The sequence below is a fragment of the Cyprinus carpio genome, chromosome B24, assembly GCF_018340385.1.
Source record: "Cyprinus carpio isolate SPL01 chromosome B24, ASM1834038v1, whole genome shotgun sequence".
NCBI lineage: Eukaryota > Metazoa > Chordata > Actinopteri > Cypriniformes > Cyprinidae > Cyprinus > Cyprinus carpio.
This window is the reverse complement of record NC_056620.1, coordinates 18697501-18710271: the sequence shown is the minus strand read 5'-3', so window position 1 is coordinate 18710271 and position 12771 is coordinate 18697501. Positions and strand designations below refer to the sequence as shown.

The 12771-nt window shown below is 32.5% G+C and overlaps 1 protein-coding gene across 2 annotated transcripts in view; it reads left to right on the top strand.

The window, feature by feature from the left end:
- The window catches only part of LOC109050205 (matrix metalloproteinase-16-like), a 56747-nt gene that overhangs the window by 37704 nt on the left and 6272 nt on the right, over positions 1 to 12771 (top strand). For both annotated transcript variants that reach the window (XM_042751555.1, XM_042751556.1), the window contains 3 exons: positions 1312 to 1473; positions 4126 to 4343; positions 12045 to 12183. In XM_042751555.1, coding sequence (XP_042607489.1) covers positions 1312 to 1473; positions 4126 to 4343; positions 12045 to 12183 — 519 coding nt within the window. The remainder of the gene's footprint in view (positions 1 to 1311; positions 1474 to 4125; positions 4344 to 12044; positions 12184 to 12771) is intronic.

Below are 12771 nucleotides of genomic sequence, written 5' to 3'. Positions count from 1 at the left end.
GCAGCTTTGATTTTGGCATATCATTATGTGCTCTGACACATTTGCTGTAAATTTAGTGAAATTTAGTGAGCTCATGTGTGAACTAGCACTGGCTGGGTACATATATATGTCTCATGATTCAGTATGTGTTATATAACAATATAACTGGATCCTCATTACTGCTCAAAACAAATTCTGAAATAATACTGTTTAAAGCGAACATAAATGATGTTCACAAACCATGTTGATTATGTAATATGATATATGAAACGGGATATTCCGCAAGAAGAAAAATGTAGGTAGTAAATTGGGTCCTGAAAAGAAAGAAAAAAAAAACATCTAATGAAAATCAGTTGTTAGTTTTGATCTAAAAGACAGAAATGGCTAAGAATTTGTGAATCAGACTACAAAGGGCCGAACAGTATATTTTCGACTCAATAAAAACAATCAGCTCATAAGAGTCATTCATTCATTTTTTTTTTTTTTTTTTTTTGATTCACTAAAAAAGAACCAGCCCATAAAAGTCCTTAGTTTGTTTTGGTTCAATTTGGTATCATCTATTTCATAAGAATGATTTGTTTGCTTTGAGAGAAAAAATAAAAAATAACCAACTCATAAGAGTCATTTGTTTGCTTTCATTGACAAAATAAATTATATTTCCATTCACATTGATTTAGCAACTTTGGATAAAAGCGACTTTAGATATAAAGAACCAGCTCATAAGAATCGTGTTTGTTTTGATTCACAAAAAATAACATACAAGATAAAAATAGCTTTCAAGTGTCATTTGTACATTTTAATTCACATAAATATTGCTTTTAAGAGTTGTTTATTTGGGAATGGGTCTACAGTGGTCATTCTGTATTGTTTTTAACTCACTGAAAAAGAACCAGCTTGTAAAAATCGTTTGTTTTGGTACACTGAAAAAGAACTCGCTCATAAGAATCATTTGTTTATTTTGATTCACTAAAAAAATTAGATGGATCGTTAAGAGTTGATCATTTGGGAATCATACTACAAAGGTCACATTATATGTTTCTGATTTACTAAATTTACTAAAAGGACTCACAAGAGTCAGTGTGTTTTGATTCCCTCAAATGAATCAACTCATAAGAATCATTGGTTTGGGAATCAGAACACATGGTTAACACAGCATGTTTTTGACTAAAAAGCACCAACAACTCAAAAAAGGGGCATCTGAGATTTAACGGCATCTTAACCAAGATGTAGTGCTTTCATCGTAATAGTTTACAGTGATTTAAATGGTTTTATGTGTGCTGCAGTATGTCTCAGTGTTTAACTGGCTGATGTGTTTGTGTTTTGTGTGTACAGGGAACGACCTCTTCCTGGTGGCGGTACATGAGCTGGGTCACGCGCTAGGCCTGGAGCACTCCAACGACCCCACTGCCATCATGGCCCCCTTCTACCAGTACATGGACACAGAGAACTTCAGACTGCCACATGACGATCTGCAGGGCATCCAGAAGATCTATGGTAAGATTCACACAGAACACACTCAATTCACTACACTGGAAAAAATGTTTTTTTAAACTAAGTAAAACAGATTATTGGAGTATGTTTTACAATAAAATGCTATTTCTGTCTGTTGTTTTGTTTAATTTCATGTTATTCATTAAACGTTTTTTTCCACCACAGAATAAAAGAATAAAAATAGGTAAATTCAGTTTTTTATCTCACAATTCTGACGTTGTTCCTCAGAACTCAGAGTCATGAAGTCGCAATTCTGAGTTTAGATCTGACAATTAAATCTTCTTTCTCTGAGTTTACATGTCACAATTTAAAGTTTTTTTATTTTCTTCTCCTTGGAATTTATGGAATTAGATTTTGGTCTTTAATTCTGAATGTAACTTCTCAAGAAACTAATGAAAATATAAACTCAAAAGTCTTATGTTGTTTAGAACCTGTAAGTGGAAACCTATTAAAAATAAAAATCAATGTTTTTTTTTTTTTTTTTAGAATTGTGAGATAAAAGTAAATTTTCAGATATAAACTCTAGATGAAAAAAAAAGTCAAGATAAAATACATTTTAAAAAGTTAGAGTTACCTTATTTATTTATTTATTTTTCTTGGCGGAAACAAGTTTGCATACAGTAGTTACTTGTCTTTTTTTGTAATAATTTGTGAAATTGTATAGTAAAATGTTTGAAAATGTTTAAAACTTTTTTTACAGTGTAACACTAAATATTAAACCACAGTGTATAGCTCAAATCAGAACCCCCTTAGCAACCACATAGCAACACCCTGGCAACCATTCACGCTTTTCTTATAAAATGTACAAATCTACTCCTTTATGTTTCCCTCTGCTCCTCCACCCCCATCCAGAAACACACTAAAATGCACGTTCCTGAGATGTTCAGATCCACTTTCCTGGACCCCATCCAACATCCGTCCCTTTGGTCTTCCTCTTTCCTCCTCCTGACACAGGATGAGAACGCTGAGGGTGGAGATACTCATACATCTTGTGTATCAAGCACACATTCCCAACCACGTTCTCTCAGTATCCATCACTCTCACCAGAACAGATCTCTGTTCGTTGGCCCTGTGTTATGTAACTTGAAGGGCTGTAATCCTCGCTCTATTTCAGGAGATTTGATTTCTGACAGTCACTCCTCTCTGTGGTTCTGTGGGCCGCTCGCATCTCCAGAGGGCTAATCCTGTCAGGCCGCACTCCTTTCCTGATTCATACTTAAAATCATTCATTATTTCCTCCAGTTAATCACCTATCCTTTCATTCTCACAGAGGATTTCTTGACCTCTTGATCTGCAGGCTCGTAGTGTTCTGCTGGCTCTTCCAAAAATCTGACGTCTTAGTTCATTGTGCTAACAGCTTGAACTCTTCAGCGCGGGTCAGCCGTCTGCTGTGCTGTGATAATGAGTCCGCTGATAATCGAGGTGTATGCTGGACTGTAATTGATGCGAGAGCTCATGATAGCACTTTTTTCACCACAGTCCAGATGAATATTATAAAACCGATTTATTTGGTCAACAAGATTGTTTAGCTTCTTTTACCTTCATTTTCAAAATAATACAATAAAAATAATATGTATTATATAATAAATGTTATACAATATATATATCATTTAAATGTAAAATATAATCTTTTTTAATTTTTTTTTTTAAATGAAAAAACTTGTTGGGTGAGCATTCAAAGCTATAAAGATTGCTGATATACACATGTAATCAGTTTTAAAAGTGTTATATAAACACGATATATAAACTGAACCGAGGTTAGGCTAATGAAATATATTACTTAAAAATAGGCACACTAATTGTAACATATACTATAATATAAATAAAATCTAATATAATTTATGAAAAATATATAAATAAGGTGATTTTTTTTGTAATATATGATTTATAATAAAAGTATTATTGTTTTACATTCATTAAATCACTGATATTAATATATATTTTTAATTTAAATACTTATTGAATGATTACTTTTATATGTCTTTATAAAAGTGACAACAGAAATATGATAAATTAACATACTAGTGTGCAATGGGTAAGGGGTATTTATAAATTTTATATAAACACAATAATCATAAACTAATATAAATTTAGGCTAATGACATATATTACTTGGTGAAATATTGTGGTTTGACATACAGTATATTGACATATAATGACATATATTACTTGGTGAAATTGTGATATATATACTACAGAAATTAAATCAATTAAAATTAAATTAAATTAAAATAAAAAGATACGATTTATAATAATAATAATATTTTATCAATGTAATTATTTATTGTTTTTATATTTATTCATTTATTATTATTATTTAATTGAAATACTTATTGAACTATTTGTTTTATATGTCTTTATTAAATAAAATCACATATAAATCACAATATTTAAAGAATCATTAAAAGTATTATTCCTATAAATGTATTATTCCGGAAAGTAGTGTAGTGCATTAGCTTAACTGTAGGCTGTTTACTATTGCAAAGCTAATGGCACATTAATATTGAATTTAGACTGTATGTATTATGAGACAAGATTTTGCCATTTATGAGGAGGTTTTTGACTACAACCACCCTTAATTGTGATAAACAAAAATCACTAGAAACTGGAAAATATTTGGTGTTTGATGACCCTTATCTCTCTCCCTCTCTTCAGGACCTCCAGATAAACTTCCCCAGCCCACAAGACCTCTACCGACGATCCCACCGGCCCGCTCGCACCCTCCTGCAGATCCACGCAAAAACGACAGGCAGACGCGACCCCCGCGAATACCAACTGGCGACAAACCAATGCACCCCAACGCCAAGCCAGACATCTGTGACGGCGACTTCAACACGCTAGCCATCCTCAGGAGGGAGATGTTTGTCTTCAAGGTAAGCCAATGAATGAGACATTCAGTGCCTGTCAGAAATAAACAAAACAAACAGATTCATACGTCTTAATTACAATATGAAACGAGCTCATTTCAAACTTATGGTCTCATAACTGCCACTTCAATGCTGTGTTTAGAGCGCTGGCAGCTTCAGCTGACAAACACACACACACACACGTGGCGGCCGCAGGAAGCGTTTCAGCCAGCGTTACGCCTCCCTATGTGTGGGTGTTTTCTCTTTGTTCCCTCAGTGCTTGTACTGAAGGAAAGTGGCCTATTAGTCAGAGCCAATGAGCTTTTCTTTGCTCGCTGAACCTGAGAGCTGCCTTCAATGAGTCCGTAACCCTCCAGTGTGATGGTTGAGTTTATCAGGATAGCTGAGCGTTAGCAATCACTGTATGGATGGCAGGGTGCGGATTATAGAGCTCTGACCCTGCTAATGAAAGCTTCAACCTCACCAGTGAGAGAAAGATAAAGGGAGGCTCATGGAGAGAAGATAATCTACACAGTTTAGTTCAACTTATAATGTAGGAAACAGCAGTTTTGTGTAATGTTGTGTAATCAAAAGTTAATCAGAACACACATGGTGCCAAATATACAGTACGCTTACATACAAAAGTAGCCATAGCAACAGAAGGCTTCTTAAGTGTTTTTCTCGAGGATCAGTATTGAAGTACGGTACACTGACAAAGCATTAGTGTTAGTATTATAGGTCTACTGTTAGATTTGCATCTGCTATGGATCTTTAAAAAAAATCACAAGTAGCGCAAATATTACTTTAAAATACATGCATATATATGCACTACTGAAAGTTTGGGGTCAGTATTTATTTATATATGTAATTTTTTTTTTTTTAAGAAATGTATTATTTTATTTAGCAAGGACACATTAAATTGGTCACCGTAACCAAAACAGTTACCGTAAAAATATTTAACTTCGGGAAAAACTCAAACAAATACTGTTTTTTGAACATTCTATTCAAAACAATCCAAGAATCCTGAAAAAAATTATTCACATTTTCCACACAAAACATTAAGTAGCACATCTTTGTAGTATGTAGTTATGTAGTTTTCAACTTTGATAATAGTAAGCAATGTTTCTTGAGCAGCAAATGAGCATATTAGAATAATTTCTGAAGGATCATGTGACACTGAAGACTGGAGAAAATTCAGCTTTGCATCACAAGAATCAATTACATTTTAAAATATATTCAAATACAAAACAGTTATTTTAAAATGTAATAATATTTCATAATATTACTGTTTATTTACTGTATTTGACTTTTACTGATACTTTTTTATCAAGTAAATGCAGTCTTGATGAGATTAAGAGACTTCTTTCAAACATATTTAAACTAAATATTATTGAAATAATCTTATCAGGCCCAAACTTTTGAATGGTAAATATAAATGACAAATATATTATTATAATATAAATTATAATGTATGAAAAAGTTATAAATATATATATATTGTTTTTTTAGCTCATGTTCTCATTAGGTTTTCAAAGAGGTGATGATGACTCCAAAATCCATGACTCAAAAAATAAATAAATAAATAACATATGGCAAGAGCACCAATTGAAAAAAGTTGATGAACTGATGTCCACTAACTACACAAGGGGCACCAACAGAGGTCTGCTGGTGAAGAAACGTCAACAGATTAACAATAGAAACTCTTCTAAAAAAGTTGATTCTCTCTGAACATAGTTTGCTCACTTATAGATTTCATATTTATTCAGATGTATATGAATAAAGACCAGGTCCAGTAGTTGTGATCTGTGTGTGTGTTTGTAAAGCAGAGCTTACATCTCTGAAGACTGCAGTACAGATTTACTGTGCTCTCACTTTACACACAGCCAGTGTTTTCTGTATATTTTTCTCTGTGTAAAAATAGATGGAATTCATTTGTCAGACTTTACAGAAAGTGTCTTTTTTTCAGAATTCGCCAAACTCATGCTGACGTGTAGATTTATTCCACTTGAAGGGGGTTTTTGTTGGGCTCTAATCTTGTCATTTGGTCTCCACTCCCAGTTTCACGGCAGACGCCTCTGGGAAAACAAAATCTATCATGAATGCTGTTACATTTCCCACTTACTCGCTCAGTCACTCGCTCTCTCGCATGCTGTAAACTGGAGTACTCTATCATCACAGCTAGACAATAACACAAACATATTTCTGTGCAGTAAAATGCTTAAAGTCTGCCATCTAAGTTCAGAAGCGTATCCAAAGTAATATCAGTGTCAGATCCTCACACTGGCGGCTCACGGAAATGAACGGAACGGAAAACCTGTGACTGTTTATTCATGTTAGTCATCCAATTTTTTTCTTTAAGACTGGTCATAACTTTAAGTCAGTTACATAGAGATGTAGACAGGTCTATTTTAAATCTGAGAAGTTGACATTGTGGCTATGTTTATGCAACTGGGAACTGATTGGCAGAGAGGAGGAGAGAGATAATATATCCATCTCCAGACAACCAATCAGAATTACACAGAGGGACTTGTGATCATTAGGGAAAGTTTGATATGAGAACAGAATCTTCCAGCCACTTAAAAATATAATAACCATGACACAAAAAACAAAATAAAAACAATCAAATTAATTACATGATATGCTGATTTATAATCACATTTATTTGCATATCATTATTTGCTGAGACAAGCCAAATGATAATGACACAAATTCACTATTGTGGCAATTAAATATCTAAAAAAATTACAAAACATTTGTTAAGTTTCTGTACCATTAAATATATAACTGACCTACATATCAACTAGATTATATATTTTACATTACATGATAAATTTATGAATAAATTAATATATAAAAAATGTAGTCCTGTCAAACGATTAATCACGATTAATCGCATCCAAAATAAAAGTTTTTTGTTTACATAATATATGTGTGTGTACTCTGTATATGTATTATGTATATATAAATACACACACATACAATATATATAAAAAAAACACACACATTAACTAAAATATAAAAATATATAATAATATAAAATATAAACATGACATTTTTCTTAAACGTATACACACAAGTGTGTGTGTGTGTGTGTGTGTGTGTGTGTGTTTATATATACATAATAAATATACACAGTACACACATATATATTATGTAAACAATTTTTTTATTTGGATGTGATTAATCGCGATTAATCGTTTGACAGCACTAAAAAATTATGCTTTATATTATTTATTAAATATGCAATATAAATCATTTGTTATATACATATAATATAAATTATAAAATATTAAACAATAAAAGAAATATGGAATTTTACAATTGTGTATATATAGTATAATGTATGATAAATCTATGAATAAATAAATATATAAAAATATGTAAATGTTTAATATTTATTAAATATTGTATTTATAATTGTATTTATAATAAAAACGCAATGTAAATATATATATTTATATATATATATATATATATATATAAAATATCTTTTTAAAGTTGTTTTTTCATTCTCAAAATAAAATTCTCTAAACCCCGTAGGTACATTTTCTTCAGCTGTAAATAAAAGTATTCTTTGTTTTCTATCCTTTCTCCAGTAATAGAAACAGTCAGTTCCCTCCTCCCTCTCCCTCTCTCTCTCTATAGTAAGTATGTGTGTCTGAAGTGTAGGAGAGTGTGTCTCACTCACTCAACTGACTGGCCGTCTCCTGAGCGCTGCTGTTTGATGCAGTTTAAGTCTGTGCCCGGTGACAGATCTCTTCCGTCCAGTCCTGTGAGGAGAGTTTCACAGTCCAGTGAGGGATCTGTAGACTGTGAAACAGAGAGCTAGAGGCTGATCTCCCAGCAGTGCGCTCTCAACCTGGCCAGCACCACACAGCTCGCGGTGCTTTCATCTTTCCAGTGCATCTCCCCACACACATCCCTGTGTTCAGTACTGGCTGGCTGATATACTGTGATACAGACTAAACCTCTGGATCTGGATCTGAGCTCTCATAACTTACTGCTTCGTCTTGCAAAATCAAACTAATTCAAACATTAGTGAAAGCAAATCAAATTACATTGATAGTTTTCTGACATCTGAATTAATCGATATGTAGCTGAAGGGCTGAGAACTATATGAGAAACAGAGAGATTTTACTTCCATTTCAATTTCTCTTTTTCCTTAATGATTCCATTAACAATTAATGACACTTAAATAAATATATATACACATACACATTTCTATTTAAACAGGAAATATGACATTTTAAACAACCACATATAGAAGCTTTTATAAGCTCTTTAAATGGCATCAGAAGACGTTCTGAAGCTCTGATCCTAATCAGTGAACAGCATGTGCTTCAATTACTTTAATCCTACCGCTGCTTCCTGTACGATAACATTATATTTAACATTTCACTCCTCTGTGTTACACAGCTAAATTAAAGATATTTTAAATTGAAGACAGTCCAAATTGTACTAGATAATGGTCTCTCTGAGAGTGACTGTTCCAAAAAAAAAAAATGCGGTACAGAGGGTCACATAAGACACTCTTTCTTACAGAATGAAGCAGAATACATTTTTGTTCTGTGACCTATTTTTTAAGCTCCAAAATTCGTGCATCCCCACACAACCAGCTATGTAACACAAATATCCTACATTTTAAGGTCTTGCAGAGATTATATAGATAACAGACAAAAACTCAGTTTACTATTTAGTTGATTTTATTGGTATTGAGTAACAAGAATTATAGCAAATAATTCGGGCAGCCCTAAACTGTTGTGTATATAAATATAAATAATATATATACACACACACTCACTCTTATCACACAACTGGTCAATAGGATTCGAATAATAAAGATTTTTCATTTGTATTTTTCTTGCACACTAAGGCTGCATTTATTTAATCGTAAAATGTAAAATTGATAAATAAATTTGTGAAATATTATTACAATTTAAAGTAACAGTTTGAAGCAAGCTGAATTTACAGAAGGCATTTCTCCAGTTTCTGGTGTCACATGTTCAGAAATCATTCTAACATGCTGATTTGGGGCTCAATTATTATTGGTTCACAAATATTAATAATGGTCCTTTTTATTAAATGATTATTATCTGCCAGTTTTAAGATGACTTAAATAAATAATAAATATAATTATATTAATAGTAAATTGAAAAGTAAAGCTGAAGCTATTCTGAGGCTGTCACTTCTCACTCATTCGGACACAACAGTGTGTATTCTCTCATAGCCAGTCACTAATGAAATGCAGATGAATGTGGTGCATCTACTAGTTGTTCATAGGTAACTGTTGTGTGTGTGGGCTTCCCTGTGATTACAGAGTGGCAGGCAAATGTGTTTGTCTCTCTCCGGTTTTGTGATAGAAGAGGCTGGTAAGAGAAGAATGATGAGAAGTAGGAGTGTGTATAAAAGCAAAGAAAACCAGCCACAATACTGGAGTGTTGTTTTTGCATTGTTATGCAGTTGCTAAGGTGTTCTGAGTGGTTGTTAGTATGTTGCTAGGTAACTGCTTACAGGACCCAATCAAATTTGAGGTATTATTTAAGTGCGTATGGGACAAGTTATACAAAAGTTAATTCTACTGTACAAGTATTACTGATGTCAGATTTAGCAAACACCACTAATAAACAAAATAGCAGCTGTGCTCTGTTTGAAACATTTTTAGCTACAGTGAGGAACAAGAGGAATCAAAGTAGTAGTGCAAAATCTGAGGAGTGACGTCTCTATAATTGAGTACAAAATTGCTGTCAGTGAGAAGCAGGCTGAAGAAGTGTCATCTGAGCGCCTTACTGCAGGATAAAATGAAAGACATCTTCAGTTTTAGAGATACTGATGGTCAAATTACATTCTTCAGTTTGATACATAAGATTAGTCAGGAGAAGCAAATGTGTGCTTGAAGAATAATGGAGTTGTCATCGTTGAGCCATATGTTATGCTCAAACTTGCTGTTAAATTGCATTCTGAGAGATTCAGTCCTGGTGAAACTGACTTACGGTGCACAGCAAATTATCTCAGAACTGCATATAAATGAGATGAGCTTCTGGATGCTGATTGGTCGATGTCATGTTCCAGCTGTGCTGCACTACACAATATAATTATGTTCGACAGAAGAAAAAAAGTCAAAGAATGAATAAACAGAGACTGCTTGGCAGAAAATGCTACTTGTTTATCCATTTTATTTCATTTATTTTAATTTATTTATTTTTGTTTATCCATTTAATATAATAATATTATAAATATTACATATTTTTATTGCTGTCAAATCACTGAACGGAGATTACTGTAATTGCATCCGAATTAAGTTTATAATAAATATTCATATATAGATAGCTCTGACAGCACTGCATATTTTAATAATAATTATGTTAATGTACATAATTAAGTCAATGTACATAAGATATTTAAAGTAAATCATGTAATATTACATATTATTACATATTAATTAAATAACATTATTTAAATTATGCACAAACATGAGAACCATTATGAGAATCTCATTAAAACTTTTTTCTGACGTTAAGGTTATTTTAATTCACAAGGTATATTATTGTAAATTATTATGTCTCATTAACTAATAATCATGCACAAACATTATATTATTTAATTAATTAATTAATTTAAATATTAATAATAACAACAATTATTATTATTATTATAATTATTATTATTATTATTATATATTTTTTTATTATTGAATTTATTTAATATTGAATTATTATTTATACATAATTTATTTTTATTATTGAATAATATTATTTATAAAATATTAATGAATTATATTAGTACTATACATATATATATATATATATATATATATATATATATATATATATATATATATATATATATCTAATATATATATATATATATATATATATATATATATATATATATATATAATATGTATTATTACTTGTATGTTAATAAATATAGTTTCAATTATTATAAATAATATTTTATACTAATTAAAATGTTATAAGCATGCATGAAATCCATTATCATCGCAGCATTGCAAAAAATTAGGAAAAAAGTGATACAAAAAAGAGATAAAGTTTGCCAGGAAATGTTACTCATTTATCCAGTTTATGAGGCGACAGGCTTGATTTCCCATCATCCTCTCCAGCAGCACAAGAATGATAAAAAACACACAGATAAACATCAATTATACACTTAATGTGCATCCTTTGCTCTTCACTATGACTAAAAAGCCTCCAGCGTCTACCGAGAACCATGAAAGAGAGAAAGAAATACATAAAATTACCCACAGTGTCTATTTGATAAATTCTGATTTCTGGACTCATAGCAGCTTCCCAGGAGGGAACGATTGTTACGGTCACCACAGAGCGATGACGGAAAGATTGTCTGTTTTGCCACTAATGTTTAAACAAGCTTGGAGACATCATAGCAGTGGCATCAAAGCTGTAGATGTGTGACGTGGGATTTTCCAGAGCTGGAAGTGAGAGCAGCTGTGGCCAAACAGCAGTAGGTGAAGGCCAGGATGCCACAGCTCAAACTATTCCCGTTTGGGTTTGAGTTATTTATAAAATATACTTGTTTGGCCTAAAAAATGTCTTGTAAACATAAGAATGGCTGCTTACAAGACTAAACTTCTAAAGCTTTGTATTGACCACTGTGTGCTCCAAAAAAACAACATGCAAAGCCTTGTGGGATATGTCTGACATGTGCAATTCAGCTAAAGTTTTTTTTTTGCCTGTATCTTCTCTCTATGAAGACCACTGGTTTTGGAGGGTCAGAGATAATACTGTGATGCCCGGTTACCCCATGCTCATTAATGTCTTCTGGAGAGGTCTGCCACCCAAGATTGACGCCGTCTATGAGAACAGCAAGGGCAAATTTGTGTTCTTCAAAGGTAAGATTTCTACACATCAGATCGACGTCCCTCAGCGCAAGGAAAGCTAAAGTACTGTACATTCATGTGAAACTGAGGAAAACAGTCAATTTCAGTATAATCATGTAGAAAATATCAGGCCTGAATATATAGAGCTATATTATTCCCATGGGGGAGAAAGAGTGTGTTTGTGTGTGTGTGTGTGAGAGAGAGTTGAAAATCACTAAAGAGGAAAAGAAGAGGCTGGAACAAATGAGATAATGACAAATACACACACACACGCACACACCTACACAAACACAACAGTTTTCCACACGCTTTTGTTCCTTGACAACTAGATAAATGGTCTCCCGTGTTCAGAAAGCCTAATCAACCTTTTTAGCCCACCATGCCTTTCATCTTAATTATTTATTTGCCTGCACATCTTACATCTCCAGTGTCAGATCAGAGAGCAGGAGGAAAGAGGGATGATTGAATTATGGTTGCATGGAACAATTACAGGTTGTTTCTGTGTATCGGTGTGTGATTGTGCACTTTGCATATTAAATTTGCCTCAGATTGCTCTCCTAAAATTATTAAACTGTAAATTACTTTTTGATTTTGTACTCT